Source organism: Osmerus mordax, chromosome 18 (assembly GCF_038355195.1).
Source record: "Osmerus mordax isolate fOsmMor3 chromosome 18, fOsmMor3.pri, whole genome shotgun sequence".
In the NCBI taxonomy this organism is placed as follows: domain Eukaryota; kingdom Metazoa; phylum Chordata; class Actinopteri; order Osmeriformes; family Osmeridae; genus Osmerus; species Osmerus mordax.
In genome coordinates this window covers 9,441,776-9,466,468 of record NC_090067.1, presented here as the reverse complement: position 1 = coordinate 9,466,468, position 24,693 = coordinate 9,441,776, and the positions used below count along the sequence as shown (strand labels likewise).

The following is a 24,693-nucleotide window of genomic DNA, read 5'->3' as shown; positions in this document are numbered from 1 at the left end:
TTAGCAAAGCAAGCTAGCTCTATATATACTTGAAGAGCAGCGTCATTAATTGTTGCTATGGCAGCAACTAAACAGAAAGGTGTGCAGGATGATGAAAAGTGAATGTCTCACAATGTTAGTCTAGCTCTACTAAGAATGTTTATTTTACCTTTACTTCCGATTTGTTACATGGTGTGTCTGGTATTATTAGTGCAAACACAAATGCAAGCTGTCTTGACATACAATGTATCTAAATATTCGTATTAGATTACTGATAATAGGCCAGCTCTATGATGCTGGGTAAATGATCTTTCAGCGCAAGGTCTTGATGAAAGACGCAAATGACGAGACAAAATGCTATGGGGTAAAGTTGTGACTTAACTAAAATCGCTTTACTAACAATTTTCCCACATAAGGTCACAGAAAGCAGAAGGTCGGTGAGGGCATATAGAATTACTGGTCTTTTTCATATTTTTCAAGATAATACTAGTATAATCATGGGGCCTGCCAGTTGCAGGCTTCAAGTGTTGTCGAGCCAAATTAATGAGAATAAATGGAATTTTCAAACGTAAACTCACCATAATTAAGACAAAAGCCAACACCGCCAAATTATTCACAATAATGTAGTGCTTTTATTAAAAAACAAACAAAAAACAAATAGAATATAAAACAAAAAGTAAAAACCAACAGCATTTTCATGACTTTAGAATCATAATTACAAACTTTGAACGAGTGGAAGAAATTTTGACAAACTGTACACATCACAAAATGTCTGCCAGTCTGCCATTTACAATGCTTGCATCTTATTTTGTGATTGTCTAAAAATAACTAAACAAATCACACAAAACACACAAATACAAGTACAAGCATCATATTTATGACCGCTATCACAAAAGAACAACCATATTTTGAGAAAAAAAAAGAAAAAAAGAAGTAAGAACGTGATATTGAGTTGACAGTCTTACATCTGTCATCTTTCAAAATATCATAACATTTTTATGTTGGTTTGTTTTTTTAGTGTTCAACACTTTGCAGCAAAAATCGAGGAGCACATTTCTCCTCAAAAAGAAATAATATTATTATTAATATTAATACAGTGACAGATGTTCTTTCAATGTCACTGATGTGTCCCAATGCCTTCTATGAAGTCTGGTCGACATTCCTCTTGCTCATGCAGTACATTAGATCAATTTATTTTTAGGCAACAAAAACTCTTTTGTTTCAGTTTTTATGTCATTCAGTTAGGACAGTTGTGGTGCGATTTACAGGACAAAAACTCCACTTCCTTCTCCTCCAAGCTTGAGTGTCTTGATTATAGTAATACAAATGGCAGAAATTATAATATTATAATAATCATAATACATATAGGGCTGAGTCCTGTACAATACAATAATACACAAAATCCTTTATCAAGATATTGCTTTTGGAGACATTTCTCACGTAATCCCAGTCTGTATATACATAACTTGGCACTGTACAACTTCCTCCCCCCCCTCCCCCCTCTCTTTCTCATTCTTGTCATTTGTATGTCAGTTTTATCTAGATGGGACCTCTCTGACCGCCCCATTTTCACAGAGGCTTTAGGAAAAATCTCATCAAATTTCACAAGTTATTTAAAACATTCTCCATGGCAACCAGAAACACAATTAAGAGGAAAAAAACTAGAATCCATCCCTTCTGATATAGCCCCCACCCCCACAGATTATAAGAAAATATGACCATCACGATACATTTCATGTTACCTATTGTTTCCATAATTTTCTTTAAACTGTTAATTGCCATCGAGCCCTTAATTTTTTTGTTTTTATTTTTTTATATCTTCAAGAATTCTGGCAGATACAGACACACAAATGTGCGCACACACGCACACACTCACGCAAGGCAGTCGGGGACCATGGCGTTCTAAGGCGTTACAGTAAGAGCCAGTGTTCCGCCGCCTGGTTTAGTTAAGCTGGTGAATCAGGTACTTTAGAAAGAGGGGCGAAGCTGACTGCCTCACGAACTGAACAAGACACTTTGACTGACTAAGCGCTCAAACACTCTTATCTTCCCAAAAAACACCAGCCACTCTCTAGCAAACACAACTCCCCGGTCCTTCACTGTTCCTAAAAGTATTTACTACAGTTTGACAGAAAAAGATAATATACGATACTTATTATAAACTTGCTTTTCAGACTGCATCATCCAATACTGTAAGAGAGTTAGTGTCTCATTGATACATAACAGGGAGCTTAAGATTTCCTTGGTACCAAAGTGCAGTTGACCAACCTCCTCCTAGCTTCTCTCCTAGTTCATCGGCAGTGTATGCACAGTGTATGCATACACTGCACCTCCTATGTCACTCCTATGCCTTCTCTGTGAAGGTTCAGTTCTCATGTGGCTAACGTTGAGGTTCTCCAATTATCACCCAGTCCCTCTAGAGGGCGCCAGTCTCCAGTATTCTCATTCCCAATTGATGGTCTTAAGAAAAAAAAAAAAAAAAAAAGGGGAAGAAAAAAAAAGGTCCATAAGAGTCTATGACCGTGTCTTACAGCCACACTCAGTACCACGTTTTCTCCTTTCCGCCACTCACTGAAATGAACTGACTCATGGTCGCACCTTTAGCCATGTTTGTCGACATAGCAACACCTCAGCCATCGTCCTTCACGAGTGAACAAGCCGTCTTTGTTCAATGCATTTAAGTGCATGGGGTACATACATAATCCTATGTAAAAAAATTAAAATAAAATTACAAAAAAAGGGAACACATTTGCATCGTACTTCAGTAAGTCTGGGTCCTCTCCCCTGAGAAGTGTGAACCAAAAACCGTTGATCGTCACTGGACTCACGGGCTTTGAACCGCTCCTCAGTTTCGCTGTGTCCAGTTACAGATTTGAGTACAGGTCTGGGGGAGAGTTAAGCCTTAAGGGTGGTGGGGGTCTCCGGAGCGTGTTCCCCTCTGTGGTGAACTCCCATCTCTTGGTGACATCTTGGTCTCTCCCCGTCTTTCGAAATGGCATCTTCTCCTATTACTCCAGTCTGGCTTCTCTGTGTGTTTGCACTCCCACACAATGTGAGGGGCACTGGCTCGTCTGGCCCGGCGTGTGGCGACATCATTTCCTCCCCACAAAATCCCCAAATCCGAGCGTCCTTCTGCGCAACCGCCTCCCTGAACCCTCCTCTAGGAGATAGGTGACATCTATAGCTGTTCACAGAAAAGAGAGGAACTATTAGACATGGTTTGGAAAACCCTTCAAACTGGTTCAAATCATTCGGGAAATGTTTTTTCGCAGCATGGTGGGGGGTGGGAGAGTGGTGGCCACTGAAGTTAAAGATGACTAGCCCACTCTTGAGGTATGAATAACGGTTGAAATCCTACTTTAAATGATCATTCCAAAAAACATCCCTTGGATGTTTTGACCCTCCCCTCTGCCACTATACCTGTTCCCTCACCATTCTTGCTGGGTGTTCTGTGCAGCAGGTCCAGCAGGATCTTGTTCAGTCTGTCTCTCTGTGCCTCCCTCTTTCCCAGGCCTGCATGGTGCAGCGGTGAAGATGACGAGGAAGAGGACGGGAGCTCCAGCATTTCCCCTCCCCTCTCCGTCGCTCCTTCCTCCAGCTCCCTGTGTTCCTCCGTTTCCCGGCTCTCCTCTTCTTCCTCCTCCTCCTCTCCTTCCCCCGTTTCTGCCGGCTCTGGTTGTTGGGGTGGCACGGGCGGGGGCGTGGGGTCCTCGGGCACAGGCTCAGCGTCGGCCTCCCCTCTCAGTCCGTCTTCGTTTTCCGGGCGGAAGTCGTCGGCCCTGTCGCCAGGGGAAGCCTCCTCCTCACAGCCTCCCACCCCTTTGGGACGTTCGCTCTTCCAGGCCGAGCGCCCCCCGTTCCTCTTGTAGTTGTCAGGAACGTAGTGCGGCTGGTGGAAGGTTGAAGAAAAAAAACAAAACACTTAATTCCCCCACTGCCAAATCGGACATGCAAGAGTAATATTGGCACAGATGAATCAAGTTCTAACAGAGTTCAGTCACACCATTAACATCTTGTTAGGAAAAAAAAAAAAAAAAAAAAAAAGGTAGGGTTATCCTCAGTCCCTCCCGGCCTGTCTGAGAACCGTTTCTGGCTTACCGAGAAGTCTCTCTTGGGGGCGAGCCTCTTGGAGAAGTGATTGAAGGCATAGGGCTTGGTGCAGACGGGATAGCGGTTGCGGTGGATCTTGTAGAAGAGGTGGGCCGACTTGTCGAGGCGGTAGTCGCAGATGTAAACGTCCTGCTCCTTCACTCCCTTCGGCCGACCTGCAGGGACCAAACGCACAGGGTCAGGGGTCACAAGATCACGTCGACCACTCCCGTGTGTCAACACCAGGGTCTCACTCCCGGGCCTGATCCTAGAAGTGTGCGAGTATGCACACTTACGAGTGACTTTGAAAGTGTGATTCGGTGAAGGTCCGTCAGGAAATGGGTGGTCGCGTTTGAGAGACAGAGAGAAAGAGGAGAGAAGGCGTGGGTGGAGTCTCACCCTTGCAGAAGGTGTAGAGGTCGAGCACGCAGCAGGTCCCCACCACCGCCTCCAGGGGGATGATCTCGTACAGAGGCATCCGGAACAGCTCGTTCTGGTAGAACCGCCGGGAGGGAGAGTGGTGCGTCTCATGGGGCCGGAAGTAATGGTGGCCGAATGCAAACCTCTCCCCCCTTTAAGAGCGACAGAGACAGTCAGAGAATCCCACGATGGATACTACGACCAACGTTGAATGAACCGAAGCCTGAATCATGTATCTACGGTATATCATTTTCGGGAATAAAAACCAACGTACTTCTCACTCTTCCAGAGTTTTTCGATGCGGAAGATGTCCAGCTTGTCTCTGTTGACGTGGGACAGGAGGCGGTAGGACTGGCGGACTGGCTGTCCCTCTGGCGTGCGCCTGCTGTCCCTCATCAGGTACACACAGTCACCTGCACAGGGTCACACGCAGGCGTTAGGAAAAGGAGATTTCTTCATGATGGACACAACACAACTGACGATTTCACATAGATCATGCATGCAAAGGCTGTGCCTCACATAGAGAATACGCCATTAGAATATGCCATATGTTGCCACTTAGTGTTTACTTAAGGGCACTTGACGGGCGAGGCTGTTTGCTGCCATGGAACCATAAAAGCATCATTAAGCCCCCTTATTTCTTCTGGAAGTGCTTGGGCCAAAGGTGGAGGTTGCCACGGTTACCTTGGTGTAGCAGCAGCTCATCTCTGAGCAGGCATATGTAGTAGATGGAGCCGGACTGGGCATAGCTGGGCTGGGGCAGCATGGGAACTTCCTGTACGATGTCCAGTGGACAGGAAACAGGAAGTTGAAAGATGAGGACTGGTGTTTGTATGGATGGATGTCATGGATGTCATGTCACAATTGCGATTTTTTCTTCGATGCAATGGTGTAATAACTGCAATTTCATAATAAGTTGTGTAATAAGGAGGGGGGGGCACACTTCACTCACCCTGTCCACGGTTCGGGGCTCACACTGCTCACACAGGTAGTGATCCACCTCCGTCTCCAGGCGCATGCAGTCAAAATGCTGCCACACCTGAAACACACACACATTTGATGGGGATGAAACTACCAGTGAGTTGATCCCACGTCCCTGCGGTGGGTTCCCCAGCCCTGGCCACTCACCAGGCACTTCTCACACTGGATCATCAGGCCCTCCTCCTTGTACATGCCGCAGATGCAGCGGATCACGTCGTCGTCCTTGTCGTGGCCGCCCGGCCCGCCCCCTGCGTGGTGGGGGTGGTGGTGCCCGTGGTCCCGCTCCTGGGAGTCGGAGCTGTCGGCCTCGCTCGCCGTCTCGCCCACGATCTCGTCGATCTGGACGGCGGCCTCGTGGCGGGCACTGTAGTAGGCCTTCCTCAGGCGGCACACGTCGCGCCCCACCGACGACTTGCGGCCGTAGTACTTCTGTTAAGAGGGGGAGTCAGATGGCTAAGCGGTTAGGGAATCTTGCTATTAATCAGAAGGTTGCCCGTTCGATTCCCGGCCGTGAATATGACGTTGTGTCCTTGGGCAAGGCACTTCACCCTACTTGCCTCGTGGGGGAATGTCCCTTACTGTAAGTCGCTCTGGATAAGAACGTCTGCTAAATGACTAAATGCAAATGACTAAATGTAAATGTAATGTAAATGTTAAGAGGGTGGTTAAGGCTTCAGGTTAAGGGGAGCTCCAGTCGACACGGCGCAGCAAAGAAACCTCATCCGACACGCAGAACAAAGCCTGTGGGATCTCACGCCGTGCTGGGCTACAATCCGAGTCAAACTTTTGAAACGACGCACGTTCCCTCGGGGGTGCTTCACAAACCCCCGAGTGGTTTTGACAGAGAGGATCAGAGCCCCTTTCCAGAAAGAAGATCCACTTCAAACTTGAGCAACTGCACGCTTGAGTACTCTTCAGAGGATATAAGTGGCACTGCTTTAAACAGCTACCCAACAAAACAAATGTAAATCAAGGAGGCCAGGAAGTGTGTGTGGTGTGAGAGAGGGACTGGAGGGTTTGAAGGCTTCATCCCAAGGGGGGGGGGGGAGAGAGAGAGAGCGACAGGGAGAGACAGACAGGGAGAGGGGAGGGAGACCCACCTCAGCGTTGCGGAACACTTTAAGCATGTCGGTGTCGAAGGCCTCCACGGTCTTGTAATGGCCTGTGAGGATCTGTTTCTCAATGGTGCTGAGGTCCAGTGGGTCCGACACCTTCTCGTAGTACTGCGAGTTCCTTTAGACACACACACACGTTAGAGACGATAGTAGAAGAGACCGTTCAAACATTTCTCTTTAAGAAGGCTTATCCTTCACAGCACTTACATATGTGTGCACTTTTGAAAATGCTTTTATTGATCTCTTTATTGCTGTTCATCTCTTGTGTGATAGCTTTCTAAAAAAACATGTAGCACTTTGAGATTCCCCAAACAATGAAAAGTGAAAAATAACTACAAATGCATTATGATGTATTTTTAGAAGACATGGATGAAGGCTTAAACTGTCCCATTTCAAGCACTGACCTATAGGTGCACAGTATGGAAGAATGTATTAAGGACATGGCTGGGTTACCTCTTCCTTGAGGGTAAGTTGACCAGGGGAGCAGCAAGGGTCTGACCAGCAGAATCTGAAGCAAGAAGGAGAAGAAGAAGAAAAGTTCAATTCTGGCCAGCTGTTGCTGACTTCTCGTGTCTGTGTCATGGACCTTCATCACAAACAGTCCATAGAAACACTGCAGTCAACTCCACAGTGTGAAAGCATGGGCCGGGCTTTGTGGTTGTCACAGGCCCATGAAAAACGTCCTGTTGTAACTGTTAGTTTCAGGTCTTAGTTTCATTACACAACACACACACACACACACAAGTTCAGAATTAACTTCTTTCTCATTTGTCGGAACTAAAACTACTCACAACTGCTGGCTTGTGTGTGCGAGAGTGTGTGTGTGTGTACACAGACCTTTGTAGCTGGTGATCATGTCACAGATCTCCTTGAAGATGTGCGCGAGGCGAGCGGTGCGCGTGACCTCCGTGTTCTCCTCGGCGGCCGCCAGCCTCCGCGTGCGGACCGACCGGGACGTCTGCAGCGCCGAGAACTGCGTCAGGAACACGTCTGGAACGGGACACACACACACACACGCCCACTGAGTCTGCGTTCCAAATCACGCTCACGCGGTATTGCATGCAAAACTCTAGTTCAAATTGTTAGCATCAACAAATACTTTGGACCAAACATGGGTGGGGCAATCTCTCCCTCTCCGTCTCCCTCTCTCCCGTACCCCTCCCTTTCTCTCCCTCTCTCTCTCCCCTGCACACCCACACACCTGACTTGATGTTGCCGTCGTCGCGGATGACTCCGCCCCAGCGCGTGTAGATGGACAGGCTGCTCTCTCGCTCTCGCTCTCCTTCCCTCTTTAGCAGCTCCTGCTTCTCTCTCATCTTCTCCCAGTTCCTCAGCAGGAACACACGGTGCTTCAGAACAAAGTTCCTGGGAGAGAGACACGGCACAGTCTCACCGGTGCCCCTGGGTGTGGGTTGGTGTGCGAGTTGACCCAGATTGTGTTTGACAATCTGTGTGGGAGGTGTGTGTGTGTCTATATTTCACCTTTCTCTGTTCGACATTGGTTTCATGAGTAGGTGAGGGTAGAACTTGCTGCTGTCACTTGACTCCTCCTCCTGGACAGAGAGAGAGAGACGGGAAAAGCAGAGAGAGGAAAGAGAGGGAGTTAGAGGTGGATGAAAGCTGATCCTCTTGTCGTCTGTCACACAGTCTCCTCTTAGTGTTTAAGTCTTTTGTGTCACTTTTTTTTCTCTCTTTTAGAAACCGTGCGGCCCACAATGAGCTCCTTAGAGACATTAAACACTCATGCCCTATATACATACAGAACCTGAGATTCCACTAGAGCTGAGCAGAAGAGCTCTTTGTTTAATGAGACAGCCGCTTACTGAACTGCAAACTCTGGTGGATAGCATTTGATAGCCTCAACACTGGGGGGAAAAAAATCTAACTGCAGTCTGAAATAAATGTCTGGCTCCATCAAGTCTTGTACATGGTGCAAGTGGGACACATGTTCACTCTCCCTCTTTACTCACTCGTTTCTTGAGCTGGTGCTTGGATTTGCGTTTCTCCTTGAGTCGACCCAGCCGCCTGGCTCCGCCCGCTTTGCCAGGCAGGCCGTTGATTCGCTGGCTCTTCCCTCCAATGATACCCCGGCAGCCCTCGGAGCCACACTGACACACTTGCTGTAGCGAGAGAAATAGAGGTGGGGGTGGAAGAATGAAATTGTGTACAATATAAATAAATAAAAAGATCTCAAAGTTGGGCAGAAGTCAACATATCACTGGCGTGCGTGTGTCACCTGCTCCTCTGTGTTGAATGAGTGGAAGTTGTAGTCGTAGGTGAGCTCCGTTCCGCTGTTCATGTCCTTCAGGGCGAACAGTCCGATCCTGTACACCCCGTTCACAGACCTGGGGAGGGGGACGAGCACAAGGTGAGACCCGAGATGGGACACGCACAGCTCATTGCTGAACAACACTCTTTATGCCATGTGGGTTCTTTGGCACACCGCAATGCTACACATGCCCCTTTTGACGAGTTTTTGCATTTATTCTCTGTGTGAGGAAGGAAAAAAGCCACTTCAGCACATTGTCTCAGGGCACGACAGCTGTGTCCGAGGTCCTACTACGCATAATCGCTCTTCGCTGACAAGATGGATGGCTCGGAGGTCCACCACACTTTTCTGCTCAAAATCTTTCCTCTCTCCCCATCCTTGTAAGTATATCTTATTTCGGGGCCAGCCCCGCTGCACTCCGCCCCAACGGAGCGTTGGTGAGGCCGTTGTCCTAGATTACCAACCTCGCTGTACGGGACGGGAGGGGGGGTGGCAGGTGTGACTCTTTGGTCTCAGTAATTGTTAATTGTCTGAGTTCAGGCCCACAGGGGTTAAATGGTGTGTGTCTCTCTCCTTGGGCATTATTGTTCTAAGTAAACGGCAGGCAGGATCTTGGACGGATGATTGCTGATTGTGGCTTTAGGGCAACCAGGGGCTGAAATGCTTCGTAGATCACTCGATTGGTTTATTTCAGTGGAATGGTTTAAAAGCACTTAGCCTCCTGCAGAGACAAGCCAGGGTGATCTCATCAGGCTATCGTGACTAACCCAGACGAACGACTGCCAGGGGCTTAAGGGGCCAGATTTACCAGGAACACTAAAGCATTAGAAAACCGAGTCTGTGTCTGGACTACTTGGGACTCAGACTCCCAATGTCACGGCCTGCCCACTCACCACTTCTGCATCTCGCAATTGGGCTCGCAACTGTGATTGATGAAGCGGGCTTCGTTGCCCATACGGTAGCTGTCGATCACCATGCCGCTGTCCAGGTTCAGGCAGTACTGGCCACTGTGGGCGAAGTACTGCTCCATCATACGACTCCTGTGAGGGGAGGGGAGGCACATTAAGACACCACTCCTAGACATCAATACCAATATCCATAAATCCTTCAGTACCGGGCCAATCCCTTACCGGAACTCATGCTCGCTGACCACCTCTCCCAGGTACTCGATGATGAACTGTCCCGAGCGCAGGGGCTCCTTGGTGCGGATGCCCCAGCCCTTGCCCTCGGCGCGGAAGCGCTCCAGGCACTGCACCCACTCGTGCCTCTGGATGTGCTGGTTGTCACACTGATCCATGCAGGGACAGGTGCTGGGGGAGCACTCTGCAAAACTCATCCTGGGGGTTGGAGGGACGGGAATATGGGATGTGGACAAACGGCGTCAATCAATATCACTCAACCAAGAGTAATGGTTTGTGAATAGCCTCAAAAAGATATTCAAAAGACCACAATCCTAACTCTAATGAAAAACACGTTTTTTTTCCAGTACACAGGCTAATACACCGTTACATGGTAGCTATGTTGGTGCATGGTGCTTCCAACATCGTATGAGCTTGAACATGACTAAAACATCAGTTTTTACTAAATGGATCATGACTCAGCTTGATTACATTTTACATTTAGTCATTTAGCAGACGCTCTTATCCAGAGCGACTTACAGTAAGTACAGGGACATTCCCCCCCGAGGCAAGTAGGGTGAAGTGCCTTGCCCGAGGACACAACGTAATTTCTTTTTCACAGCCAGGAATCGAACCGGCAACCTTCTGATTAGTAGCCCGATTTCCTAACCGCTCAGCCATCTGACTCCCGCTTAGCCACTAGGCTATGCTAACTGGGGTCCACACCTGTTCAGGCACTCGTCAAGGCAGCCTTTCTCTTCATGCTCCTCAGGGGCCCTGCAGTTACAGGTGGTGGTCTCGTACCCGGAGAGAGGCTTCACGTCCACATACACATCTGAATCAAACAGGGTTCAACAAGGTCAGAACAAACGCAGGTGGCAGATCAGACCAGATGAATACCATGCAGGTGCTACGTTATGTCTAAATGAGGTTGCCTGAACGGGAAAGTACTCACTTGATCTGATCTTTTTATAAAGGGGCACATCAGGCCTCTTGTACAGCTGGAACAGAAACAAACTTAGTAACCACATTACACAACAAGCGCTTAGTAACCACATAACAAAACAAGTGTCTGAAATGGAGACTGATCTTTTTATAAGCCTGGGAGGCTATTGAGCTACACTTCTCTGGCTTGAAAGGGGACGAGCACTCAGCGAGACGGATCACCTGGTCATGTTTCCACAGCCACAAGATGTCGTAAGGCAACTGGAAATCGATGCGTTTCTGTCGCAGGTACTTCCCTGGAGACGGAGAGGGAGAACGGGTTAATAGGAGAAGGAGTAGCTCCGTTCTGGAAATAGCCGCGAGGTTGTGTGTCAAGTGTCAAGTGTTCAGCTCGACCGTGACGGGGCTCGGAGGAAGCGGCAAGACTCACCGACGTGGATGGGAGCGGGAAAAAGGCCATACTCGTGTTCCCCAGGTACATACTCGAGCTTCTCCTTCTTGAGCTGCAGAAGCTGGCTGCGTGGACTGATATTCCCCCAGAGGACAACGGAAAGATGCACCAATGAATTGGATGACATGGATGTGTGGATGTGTAATATCAATGAATGTGTGACAAGGCTTTTTTTTTTTTTTTTCATGTGTGTGCAGGTTAAAGGTCATCGGATCCTCACTCTGCAGTCTTGTACACGTCAGAGTAGAGTCCCGCCTTCTGGAACTTCTTCTTTGGAGGCCTGGCTGCTCTCTTCTCCCGTTGGGTTGTTATAGGCATGGGCGGAGCTTGCTCTGTGGGGGCGGGTTCTGGGCGTTCAGGGGAGGCAGGCCCATCCGGCTTCCCCTCCAGGGCACTGAAATAGAAAGATGACTCTGGTTAATGTGATGACGGGGGTTGATGAATTCTTTGTCTATAAACGTCTGGTATGTTCTAATATTAGCAATGCCGATGGAGGTTAGTGTTTGCAGGAATCCAAAACGTCAGTGCCTACGTGATGTGAAGGCCACCACACATGAATCTGTGGCCACCATTAAGTTAGTGTACTGTGGTTTTTACCTGCGAAAGCAGTGCATCTCATCTTGGGTGAGCCAGACTCTTCCTCCTCCTCCTCCTCCTCCTCCTCCTCCTCCTCCTCCCCCTCCTTCAGCTCCTCCTCCCCCTCCTCCTCCTCCTCCAGCTCTGGACCTCATGCCAAGACCACCGAGGTTCTCCTCTCTGTCCGTCGTTCCTTCCTCCCCTTCATCCCCCTCTCCTTCCTCCTCCTCCTCCTCCTCCTCTTCGTCCCCCTCCCTATCCCAGTGCTTCCTCTTCTGGCCCCTCCTACGCTGGCCCTGGACCACTGACTCGATGGCATCCGTCACCGTGTCCCCGTCCCAGGTGCGGCCCCCTGAGCCCCCTCTCTCCCGGTGTCTGGGCGGGGCCGCCTCGGCAGGGGGTGGGGGCGAGGGGGGCGGGGAAGGCAGCGGGTGTTTCCTGGGGCGTCCGGGCCCCCTCTTCTTCACCACGTTGTTGCCGGTGCGTGCCTGCCTCTGGAGCTTCTTGGCCCGCAGGATCTTGTTGACGTGGTGCAGGCTGTGCTTGGGGGGCCCAGCCCGGTGGGCATGGTGCTGGGGGGAGGGGTTCAGGCAGCAGTCTGGGGAAGGGGATGTGTGGCCGCAGTGGGAGGCGTGGGAGTGGAAGAGAGGTGGGTGGTGCTGGTGGTGAAGGTGCTGGCGGTGGAGGAGGGAGCACTCAAGACTCTCGGGGGCCGAGTGGGCCCCTCGTGTCTGGACACCTGACCCAGAACCTACACAAAGAGACACAGAGAGAGAGAGACACAGAGACACAGAGAGAGAGAGAGACAGAGAGAGAGACACAGAGAGAGAGAGAGAGAGAGAGAGAGAGAGAGATAGAGAGAGAGAGAGAGAGAGAGGTGGAGATGGAAAGAGAAGGAAAATGCAATTCATTAAAGTGTAGTTGGGGTTGGATAATTTATTGCCATAGCACTGACGCACTGCCCATTAAGATTCATCATCACTCTTTGGACTTCACAATGCACCCCTCTGTAGTCTCCTGATCTTCTCCGTAAACATTACATAAGACAGTAAGATACTTGTCCAGTCCTCTCACAGTAAACACTCCTAATAATACCCAAGGATGACGAGACTTGGAGCTACAAGCTTCGTCTCCCAGACGCGTCTTTCCCTCCCTGGCTGACGGTGCTGTGCGTTTAATGCCACCCTCTGACTCTCCTCGCTACCTCGAGGTCGCAGTTGCGCTGACTGCTGGACGACTCTGCATCCTGAGCTGTAATCCAGGATTACCCTGGCTGGGGTCGGACACCTCACCACGCTACTTCGCCAGGGGACCTCTACTAAACGTGCCTTTGCGCTCTCACATACACTGAGCAAAGACGCACGATCACCGGAACCACACACACACACACACACACACACTCCCATCCATCTCTGTCAGTCTGCTTGTTGAGGAAGCTGGATCCTTACTAGGGTGCTCACTCTTACCTGTTCAGCAGTATTTGCTGAAAGCAGGTGCAGTGTGCACAGGGATAAGATGAAGCCTTTAAACTTGGGCTGTTAGGAGGAGGGGGCGGGGGGCTTAACATACTGATATCTGTCTGCAGGGACGGGCCTAGAGGGGCCTTATACACCACCCAGCAGCACACGCAGAAACATCATTATTTCCTTGGAAATGAAAGAATCTAAACTGGACATTCAAAAAAACACAAAAAGTAGGCCAGTTGAAGTAATTAGGGGGAGGGGGGGGAGATACTGCTGCCAAGCTTTTAATCGCTAGTTAGGGCTATCTAATGTCAGGGCAACACTATGCCTACTCTACAGACGATGGCATTGTGTGTCTCTGTAAAAAGACAGGCCAACACAGAGGTATAGAGCTCACAGATTCAGCAGGGGTACGGTTCCCAGTCTACCATATGGTGCTGGACGGAGGGGGTCACTGCATGAATATCTCAGCCTGGAATCGATGCCACAACTAATAGCATGGGTACTGTGCCAGTATCGCCTAGATGCCAAGCATTGAAGCTAAGCGGACATCGTCCAATCACATTCAAACCACTGAATTCCAGAAGCAATAGAAGCAGTACTATTTTGGGGATATTTCTTTTGTGCACGATTTAGTCACCTTTGACAATGTCAAATTCAATTTAGGTTGATTTCCACTCCGCACAAAGAATTTTAACGTGGGCAGAAATCAACTTTCAAAGCTATAAATAGGTGCTGGGGCTTAATGTTTTCCTAGAAATCCAATGCATCGAGCCTCCCTTACAAATCACCTCAATTTCTCCAACTACAGACATGCCATAGCTTACCCCTACCGTTCCCTCTTTAAAGGAATAGTTCACTCAAAAACACACATCGTTGACGCAGTGGTGACTCACCCGTCTCCCTCCTCTCCGCGGACGTTGAGCGCTCTTTCATCAGCGTCCTTTCCATGCGAGAGAAGCTGGCGCTCTCAGGGGCCCCTCCTTTCCGGCCCCGTCCGCCCCTCATTGAGGTACGTGTCAGGGCAGAGGCGAACAGGTTGGTGTGGTGCGGGGGTTCCTGGGAACCGGGGTCCTCCGGCTCCTCCGTGGGTGTGAGGGTTTCGTCATCCTCACTGTCCGAGCAGCCGGCAGGGTCGTCGGCCTGGCCGTCAGCAAACACGCCCTGGCCCACCGCCGGGTTCCGGGACAGCTTGGCATAGTCGGCCTCAGAACCGGTCCCCATCCTGAACCAGGACTCGACAGGATGGTGACCCCTGGACCCACTGCCCAGCGCTAGTCTGGAGGGGCCCAAGCAGGACAGCGTGTTCTCTTTCCTCTTGTACCTGTCCGCGGAAGACGAAGAGGACGAGGAGGGCGAGTTGGCCGAAGGGGTGGCAGCCTGTTTGTTGGCGCCAGCGGTGGGGGTGGAGTCTCGTCCGAACCTACAGCGTTGCAAGGACTCTGCCATCCCTCCGCTACTGCTGCCCACACGCTCCACTCGCGCCGGCCCGCCGCCTTCCGGCATCCCTGCCACGCCGACCCGGCTCCCGGCTCCTCCTGCCGCTGCCCCACCCTCATCGCCATCCTCCTCGGCGCAGCGCTCGCGATGCTTGTGTCGGTGTTTGTGTTTGTGGTGCCAGCTGAAGGAGAGCTCAGACGACATGGCCGGGTAAAGCACGGGGGAGCGGCCCCCTCCCAGGTACTTGTGTTTCTTCTTGTGGAACTTGGAGGGGTTGAGGAGGAGGTGCGAGGGGTGGTGGTGGTGCATGTAGGAGGCCGGAGGGGGCTGGGGAAAAGACGAAGAGTGGTGCGAGTGGTGTGACGGGGCTGAGTGGGGGGCCTGGTGGTGGGGGTGGGGGTAGAGGGCACTGGCTGGGGGGTAGCCCCGGTAGTAGCCCAGCCCCAGAGGCCCAGAGGAGTAGGGGACGCTGTAGGAGGGGTGGTAGAAACCCCCGCTAGACAGAGGGAAGCCCAGCCCAGGGACGAAGGGCATCTCAGACATGGACTCCCTCAGCTTGGGGGGCCGTCCGCGCTTCTTCTTCAGGTCCGGCTTACGGACATAGTGCAGAGAGTCGCAGGGGTAGGCAGGGTGGGGGGAGTAGTATCCGCTGAAGTTGATCCTAAAAATGGTGGGCAGGAGGTCCCTGTGCAGGTAGTGATGCGGAGGGGGACCACCTGCCCCTCCGATGCCACCGCCGGGCCGGCCAGCCACCCCTGGTACCCTCCCTGCTGCCCCCGCCATGCCTAGCCCGCTTCCCAGCCTGAGTGCCGGTGTGCGGTGCGCTATCCTGATCTCGCTTAGCCTCACAACTATCTCATCCAGCTCCGCCAGGAAGTCCGGGTCCTGGCGCCGAGACCGCAGCTGCAGGTACTTCTTCTTCCGTTTGCGCTTCTGCCTCTTCAGCTTGTCGTATCCCGGGCAACCGTGGCTGCGGCGCTTGCATTTGTGCTTGTGTTTCTCCTTGTGGCCCACCAGAGAGGAGGCTGGGGTGGCCGGGTGGGGTCTCCTTGGGTCAGGAGACGACCTCGCACCTAGCGGAGATGGCGTAGGGGAGGGGTGCTCCAGCAGCACGGAGGACGAGTGCCGCCGTCTGCCCCGGGAGTTGAGCCCCAGTCCTGCTCCCATGGCGGATCCCATGACCCCGGGCATCAGTACCCCGCTGCCCGGTGGCATACCCACCACGCCCGCCAGCCCACCGGGTCCTCCGGCCTTCTCCCCTCGGTCCGACGTGCTGTTGTTGTCTGTTCCTATGCCGCTGTCACTGGGCACTGTCTCCTCGCTGTGGGACTCGCTCACTGGCGAGGGCGTGGCCTCCTTCAGCTCGCTGAGAGGGGCAGGGGAGGTAGGGTGCAGGGGCCTTGGAGGGGAGAGCTTGCGGTAGTGATAGTGCTGCCTGTAATGGTGGTGGTGGTGGTGATAGCCACGGCATGAGGACTTTTTCTGGTTGGCCATCGCCAAGGAAGAGGTGCTACCCAGGGGGCCGAGGGTGCGAGGGTTAGGGGCGGAGAAAGTGGGGGGTGGGAAGGGGAAGGAGTGATGGCCGTGGTGGGAGAGACCATAGTGTGGGTGTGTCAGGAAGTGCACAGACCCTGGCTCGACGAAGCTGGCGTCGCTGACGGGACTGTGACCCCCACTGGACTGGGATAGCGAAGGGGAGGGGAACACCTCGGAGGCGGAGAGCTGGTGGGACTGGGACGGGTGGTGGTGGTGGTGGTGGAGAGGGGAGGTGGTGTTGGGGGACAGAAAAGGTTCGGGGGGAGGCGTCTGATTGGCGGATGAGGGATTTGTCGCTGCTTTGGGTTTGCGGCCCCTCCTCTTCCCCATGTAGATTGTCCCCTTCTTGCTCACATTGATCTGGGGTCCAAGTTTCCCTCCGAAGGACGCCGCCAGTGAAGACAGGGACTGGGTGGCTGCCGCCACCGACCCCACCACCCCGCTGCATGCCCCTCGGGCCGGGTCCTGTTCTGGTCCTGATCCCGGGCCGAGCAGGATCTGACTCAGGATCCGTTTGCGTTTCACACTCTTCATCTTGTTGATCTTTCCTATGATAGTCTTCATGATCAGCTGCCCATTTCCCTTATTCCGGAACCGCTCTCCTGCCTCGGGAGCCAGGGTTGGGGGCTGGCCCTCCTGTGGCAACGTAGGGGGTAGGCGTTTTGGACGCCCCCTCTTCCTGGGCATGGGTTTGGGAGGGTTTAAGTCCACCTCAGGGTGAAGCACAGGGGGGTCCTGCTCCTCTTTAGACTTTAGTAACGAGGAGAATACTTTGGAAGGGACCAGCTTGTTGGGGGGACGCCCACGGGTGGGGGCATCAAGCCTGGGCATCTTAGACTTAGGCCTCCCCCTCTTCCTGGGTGGAAAGAGCTGAGATGCGGCAGGGTGTACTTTATTTGGGTTTGGGGGCCGTCCAACGGGCCTGCGTATGGGCGGGGGTGTATCCAGGCTGGAGGATAAAGGCATGGTGGTTTTGCACTGGTCTGAAGGGCTGCCCTGGCCCATCCTCGGATTCCTGTTGACTACTCTTGTCCAACGGGGTTTCCTGCCCCTGCGCTTCTTCAGGGGTTTGCTGTCCTGCTCTGGTGGGGAGTCTTGAGACGAGTCAGGTGACTCGTCCCTGAGGGGAAGTGGAGAACTGTCCTCAGCGGTCTCTGGTGGTGAGGAAGTGCGTCTTACTGACACAGGGGAACTGGAGGTCCCACTGGGCTGTCTCTCTCCATCCCTGTTCTGATCCCTGTCACGGTCCCTGTCCCGGTTAGGACTACGCTTACTGGGGCTTGAGCTCTTCCCCCTTTCCACTCTGAGGAGGGACTGACTCGCCCCCTTCTCCTTCCCCTCCAGCTTCCCTGATCCTGATAGAGAAGGGTTTTTGGTTAAGTCTCTAGGGCTGTCTTTGTCCCTGTCCCTGTCCCTGTCCTGCTCCCTCTCCCTCTGCTCCCTCTCCCTCTCCCCCCTCTCTTCAGCCTTGGAGGGGTTCTCTCTGGCCTGGTGTGTTTGGGATGCAGGGGAGCCCTGGTGACCGGATCCCATCCTCTGCTCTGGGGCTGACGAGGACATGCGAGAGGGTGAGGACGTGCTGTGTGGTGGGCAGTGACCGAGACGGGCCTGTGGCAGCGATGGCTTGGTGCCAACATTGTTGCTGCTGTCATTGTTCTCCTTTGAAGTGGTTGCTAGGCGGCTGTTGCCATAGGTGAGCGCAGGGCTGCTGCTGCGACTGCTGTTACTGGAGTTGTAGTTGTTTGGAGTGTTAATGTTGGTATTGTTGTTGTTGCCGGACTTACCAACCACTTCTGTCTCCTCCTTCCTGGGTGGGGTGGAGAGCTTTTCAGAAACACTGTCTTTGTTCCTTGAGCCGTATGGCCGGCCAGGAGGACGTGACACGGGAGGTGGTGGAGCAAGGTGGAGCGCTCTGGAGTAAGTGGCTCTGTTGGCCAGAGCTCGGTCTCTCTGCTTGGGTGTGGGTGCCATGAAGCCTGAGTTGCTGTGCGCCGCAGATGGGGCAATCTTAGGGGGCTTGATGGGCTTGGCGGACTTGGTGGGCGGGCAAGTGGCTATGAGCTGGGCTAGTTTCTCAGTGACGGTGGGCGTGCCCCAGGTCGGACACGTCGCCCTCTCTTTCTCCCTCTGACTCTCGCCGCTGTAGGTGTACTGTGGGGGTTTGGGCACGCCCTCGAAACTGGCCTCCTGTGGCGTGGGGGTGGGAGGGGAGGAGGACGTCTGAGCGTTGGGTTGAGGAGTGGGCGTTTTCTTGCCGGAGGGGTGTGTTTTACTGTCCGCTGAGGGGCGGTGAAGATTGAGGGGTCTCTCCAACGACGCCGCTGCTTTCGTGTCAGACTTCTGCGTCTCCGACTTGCCAGCCATCTTTGGAAGACCCTGAAAACAACAAAAGACAAGTGATTACATTTGAGCCATAGAGGCCACTGTAAAAGTGATACAGCACTTCCCAGAGTCCCAGACAAGGATTTATTTAATAATTGAAAATGTACTGAAGTCACCATGTGTACAGCCAATTTGTCTGAAAATGTAGTTTCCAATGCTAAAAATATCAACCACATTGAAGGTATCGGATCTGTTCTATTCAAGCCGCAAACGATCCATCAATCTGATGGACTAAGACTTAAAAGCAATCCGGTGAGGTCTTGTTTATCTCTGTGTAAATCGCAGTTCATTGACAAGATTTTCTGTCCACTAGCACTGCAACTTCTCAGACCTGCCCAGAGGGGAGGTTCCCCCTTAGCTCAATACCGATTATAAGGGTCAAACCAGGGACAGAGAGGGAGAGATGGAGAGAGGGATGAAGTAGCGGAGGAAGAAGAGGACAAGGAGAGAGATGGATGGGGAGGAGGAAGAGAGAGTATCGCTCTGCAAGGAGACTGTAGGTAGGAGGCGAAGAGGGGGATGGCGTCACAAGGACATGGAGAGAGGATGACAGGAGAGGACACGGTAACACAGAATTGTAGATGAAGATGGAGAGACTGAGAGAGGGAAAAGGAGAAGGGGGGGGGGGCTCGAGAGACAGGTCGGGGAAAAAACACAAAAAGCGATAAAGATGGTTGAACAAAATCACAAGACTAATAAGATCATTTTTTTTAAACAATTGAGCGTGTGTGAGGTCATTAATCAAACCAAGTTAGGGGAAGGAATTCACTGATGTGCTGGATTCAGTATTGCTTACTGTATTTAACTTTTTTTGGCACAGAACAGAACCAGATGCCTCTTGTGCAATCCCTAATAGTCTCTTCAGTCTGGATTCACTTTGACAGGGATATGGGTTTTGAATTAAGATGTTCATACATGCTGTGCTGCTTACCCTTTTAGCTGAAGCGCTCCCATTCACTGGGGAGGGTGACATAGTGCTGGGAGGTGTCGGAGCAGGTGGTGGAGGTGTAGGGGCTGCAGGAGTGGCGGCGAGGGAAGAGGATGGCGGGGCGGGTCTGCTCATGCAGGGACTCTGCTCCCTGTCCCGTCCATGGGGAGGGCTCGGAGTTTGGTGGCTCCCGTCTCCGGTCCCTCCTCCACGGGCCCCGCCTCCGCGGCCGCCCCCTCGCCCGCTGTGCCTGACGGTGGCTCTGAAGGCCGGACGACACACGTAGTTCTCCAAGATCTTGGGCGGCTTCTTCATGCGCTTGGCCTGCAGGCCGATCTTAAGCTTGACATTGCCCTCGGAGAAGCTGGTCTCCTTGACGGAGAACTGGGGAGACTGCTGCTGGTCCGTCGAGGCTCCTCCTCCAGCCCCACACTCGGTCTGGGAGCCCTCTCTCTCCTTCTCCCTCTTCTTTTTCTCCTCTTCCTCGTCTTTCTTTCCACCCCCTCCTTCCTTCTCTCGCTCCCCTGGTGGGGCTGTGTTGGCGAGGGGGGGTGGAGTCGCAGGTCCCCCCTGAATCCTCTGATCCATCAGAGATTGAGGGGGTGAGGGGTGACTAGGGAGGGATGTTTTGGATACCAGGTACAGTTTTTAGGGGAAAGCAGTGTCCCAGAAGGAGATGGGATAGGGGCAAAGGGGAAGTGGGGAGGGGGGGATAACGGTGAAAGGGAAAAGTAATCCTTGTTTGATGGTGGCGTTCTTTCCTTCCTGTCTATCCAGCCCTCTCTCTCCTTCCTTCAACTGGGGAGAAAAAAAGATGGGTGCAGGGAAGGGAAGAGATAAAAACATTAAAAAAATTAGTCAACTGTCACCAGAACAGGAAACCGTAACCATCAACAATGCCTTTTCAACTACTTTCACCGCAGAGTAGGACAAGCCTTTCATATTCTCCCATAGCCTAGCTAATGATGGCTGAGGAGACACAGAGGTGAAACATGTTTTATCATCTGTTTGCTTAGAAACCGTCCTTCAACATAGGTGACTTTTTACGACGGAGACATCCGTCCTCACAGGCTCTAACAATCTGTGACCTATTTACACAGCTGGCTGTCTACCTGGGGACAGGATGGAGTTGTAGTCATGAGTCTCAAGTACCCAATTAGACCAACTCACCTAAGAACTACAACCCCCAACCGTCCAGGGTCTCAGAGCTCAACACCCAACCCCGAACCTCAGCGGGTGCTTTATGATAAACTGCTTAATGAACCACCCCCCAAAAGACTTCTTCATTAGTAAAAGTGAAAACGCAGCACGTTTAGTGCGGCAAAAGTTCCTCATTGTGTTCTAGGACCGAATGAAAGAGAATGGTTCGCTCCCTTCAGCCAATAAGAGTGATTTAATGCGGGTTTGCCCCAAGCAGGTGCTTTCGCAGGGTGAAGTCATTTGGAGGCGATTCAGAACTGTGACCTCAGCACATTGGGTCCTCTGGGAGACAGAGGATCCGGCCGCCTTCCCCAGCCCGCAGCAGCAGCCAATGAGCGCCCGTGAGAGAAAGCATGCGGACAGCCTCTAAAGCACTAAAGGACTCACTTAGTCGAGAGCGTGCCTCAGAGAAAGTCATGTAAGTCCTCATAAATAAATAGCAGTCAGCGAGTCAGATCTACTACTCTACAGAAGGTCACGATGCTATTTACTAAGGATTATTGTTTCACAAGAATGGCAGCAGAAGGTGTTTTCTGGGGAATCTCTGTAATTTGCTTTCTGAGGTCCAGGATTTGGAGTCTGGCCTGTGTTTTACCCACACCCACATCTCAGTGTTTACTTCAATTATTCACTCCATTTCGCCTCAGACTCTACCAGACTCCCCCCCCACTTACACATACCACACTCAGATCACACCTCCCTCTTTTCTCCAACCCTCCAATCACTCTCCCCTTTCCCCTCACTACCTTTTTTTCCCCCTCTCTATTATTTTCCTCTTCTTATTCACCCACTTGGGAGGCAACTATGAACTAACAACAAAAGCAAAGTTGCCGTCTTTCTACTAATGGAAAACACATTTCATCCCCACCTTCCCTCTATTTTCTCTCCTCCCTCAATGTCCTCCTCTCACTTGGTGACAATCACTCTCTTGTATCTTACTTGTGGCTTCAAGTGTTACTACATGAATCATAATTTTTGTGCTTCATCTAATTGGACAGCAACTCATGCCAAAAATATGCTTCTGTGTTAGCAAGCTATAGATGTAAATGGCTATTGATATGAAACTGGAGTCACGCCAGACAGGGAGTCAAAACATTTCCCTTTCAGTACAGTTCTATCTTCAAAACATTAATGACTCCTTCATCTAGTATGCGAATGTCCTGACATTTTTCTCTCTTTAGTTATCTAACCACACAACATCCCAGAAGACTTCCTAAAGTTTGTGTCCAACCTTTCTCTACTAAGGATAAGTGTGCCTGATAAAGGTACAGACAGTTAATCTTGACAGATTCGCAGATAAGTAACACAAAATTATAAATAATGCATAATCGTAATACAATAGCTATTCAGATTATCTGGGACATCCTGACAGAATGACATCAAGGAATAGAATATGGTGAAACAGTAACATAGTAAACAACTTCATGTGCCCCCCTCCCCTTTCTCCCCTCCCCTCCTTTTCCCTCCTCACTTTGCACACGCTGTTCATAACTGCTGATTTCCCTTCGGCCAGTGGAGTGGTAGGTTACTGAAACCATTCAGCATGCACAAAATACCTAAAGCCGTCCGCAAGCAGGCTAATCAATTGGTTGAACATCTTGTCTACCGCAAAGAAAACATAGCCTCACTCAATGTTATTGTCTGTGGCCAGTCACAATAAAAACAGTAGATACCTTATACTTCTAATAATGCATTGATCTCTACTCAGATTCAAAATAAACGCAATATTTGATTAGAGGAACGACTCAGCCCTAACAAGGAGCCCCGAAAACGCCAGACGTCATCATGGGAGGTAGCGCGTGCCCCCCACGCCTATCATCCAGTTGGGTGCACTTGTCAGTACTGTACTGGACCTACTGTACGTGTAGTGAACCATGCAGGATGTTCCATTCATCTTCAGTCATCGTGCTGACTAATATATGCACAATTTTTTTTTTTTAGGTATATAGGTGCCACATACAGGCACAATTGTGAAGTAGCAAGACAGTTGTCTATTGTAATCTACATCTTGCTACATGCACCTTATCTGTTCCAAACGCAATACAAATCCATCAATACAGGACATGTCTCCTGTTAATTGTTGAGGCTTTGAGACATTGCATCGACAATTGCTGTTATCTAAAGAGCTATCAAAAGCGTGCCCTTCCGTTGACAAAGTGAAACTGAAAACATCAGCATGCAATGTATCAAGAATCAAACACGTTCACTAAAAAAATCACCTAGTGTAAACGAGCAATGCTCTAATAATGGGTGCGGGGTAGACTAACCACCAAGATACATTGCAAAATGAATCACATGTGCACGCAGCTGTAGACTGTTATAATCTAGAATTTAAAACAAATGTTTTCACATTATTCATCCACTCACCTTAATCTGAGTCCAAAAACGGCGTTCACATTATTTGGCTCGAAATCCTCCCTTGGTGCGTATCAACATGGTGGCCACAGTATTTATGTTCCAACTGCTGATTTACCAAAACGCAGAGATGAGAGAAATGTGAAATACCATTCCGATTTGGCAATAGAAAAAGCCCACAATTTACATATAAAAGGGTAATCAATATTAGAACTGCTTAAAATCTACGCAAACATCATTCATTGGAAGTATTAGCGTATCGTGCTAATAACATGCTTGTTATCAAGGTAAGCTATGACCCCAAACCCTTCGTCCTGTCAGAGACAGAGGATAAATGTTGATTACGGGGGAAATCTACAAAGCTTGAGAGCCAAAACCTGAAAGTTGTCCTGTCTGGCGTTATGGCAGTAAATTCCTTTGAAATAGCCGGCAATAATACCAATTAAGTCGCGCAGCAAAAAAAAAAATTAAGATTATGAAGTCACTTGAGAAGGAACGACGTTTATTTTGAAACAAGCTACCGTTCAACCAATGGCAATAGCTATAGCCGAGCTGTGCAAGCTAGAGCTACATTGTATCAATGGCACTAGCTGGCTAGCGATCATGATTTAGGCAAGCTTGCTGAGGATAACTTAGCCAGCAAGCTAGCTAGATTTGTGGCAACGTGGCTGCAAAGTGTAGCTACACAACACATTTAACTATGTTATATAAACTGGTAGACTCAATGTTTCTAGGAATATACACCATGAAGCAGTCACATCACGGGGTGACTACAGAACCTATCCCGTCATATTCTAGTAGCTAACGACTCGTGCAAGCATTCTGCCAGAACTATGACGGCTAACGATGCAATATTGTTTTGCCCGCTTGCGAGTCAATTAATTCAGCCTATAGACGAGAGACTATATTGCAATATCTCAATAATCAATTGTACAACATCGAATAAAAGAAGATATAGATAAAATAATAGATGCAGCGCTCTCTACGTTATAAAAAACACGAACTGTCAACAAAATGGCGGCTGCGTTGAATCAACAGAGACCCGAAATGGATCTCCCTATATTTCTTCTTCCCCGCCCTGTTCTTTTTTTCCTCACAGTAATTGGTATCCGTGATATCTCCAGGCACAATCGGACTCCGTTCCGAGACAATGTTAGCTGAGCCGAGACGTGTCGGAATGAGCCTCACTCATTAATCGGGCCTCCATGTCTGCTCAGCCCGTATCGTTCCTGTCAGTACAACACGGGCATTCTCAGTCTCAGAGGGAGGGAGGGGAGTGAAGGAGACGGGCAGAGGAGGGGGAGGAGGACGAATTGAGGGGAAGGGAGGAGGTCAGATGTCGTACGCCACGACTGTCCACTTTCCCTCATAGCACGTATATACCCAGATACCTAGCCTATTATGAATTTTCTTTCTACACACGAGTGCTGAAAAAAATAGGATTAA

At 50.7% G+C, this 24,693-nt stretch overlaps 1 protein-coding gene across 1 annotated transcript; it reads right to left on the bottom strand.

The window, feature by feature from the left end:
* Positions 1 to 588: 588 nt before the first annotated feature.
* ash1l (ash1 (absent, small, or homeotic)-like (Drosophila)) lies at positions 589 to 24,484 on the bottom strand. Its single transcript, XM_067255360.1, has 27 exons — positions 24,345 to 24,484; positions 23,260 to 23,356; positions 19,696 to 20,490; positions 14,303 to 18,758; positions 11,965 to 12,694; positions 11,588 to 11,761; positions 11,347 to 11,441; positions 11,139 to 11,212; positions 10,927 to 10,972; positions 10,698 to 10,806; positions 9,984 to 10,190; positions 9,747 to 9,893; positions 8,821 to 8,929; positions 8,555 to 8,704; positions 8,067 to 8,137; positions 7,786 to 7,949; positions 7,422 to 7,574; positions 7,038 to 7,092; positions 6,570 to 6,702; positions 5,617 to 5,898; positions 5,441 to 5,527; positions 5,173 to 5,263; positions 4,763 to 4,901; positions 4,468 to 4,640; positions 4,078 to 4,244; positions 3,412 to 3,868; positions 589 to 3,163 (listed from the first exon to the last, which is right to left on the bottom strand). The coding sequence occupies exons 3-27, from the start codon at positions 20,278 to 20,280 to the stop codon at positions 3,072 to 3,074; spliced, it is 8,946 nt and encodes a 2,981-aa protein (XP_067111461.1). The 5' UTR covers positions 20,281 to 20,490; positions 23,260 to 23,356; positions 24,345 to 24,484; the 3' UTR covers positions 589 to 3,071.
* Between the last annotated feature and the right edge of the window lie 209 nt (positions 24,485 to 24,693).

Bases quoted from the DNA above. Each gene is read 5' to 3' on its own strand.
- ash1l (XM_067255360.1), bottom strand. From the start codon at position 20,280: ATGGATCAGAGGATTCAGGGGGGACCTGCGACTCCACCCCCCCTCGCC. The intron at 10,973-11,138 runs GTGATCCGTCTC...TTTCTGTTCCAG, and splicing joins GGCTGTGGAAACATGACCAG to CTGTACAAGAGGCCTGATGT. The intron at 9,894-9,983 runs GTAAGGGATTGG...CTCCCCTCACAG, and splicing joins GTCAGCGAGCATGAGTTCCG to GAGTCGTATGATGGAGCAGT.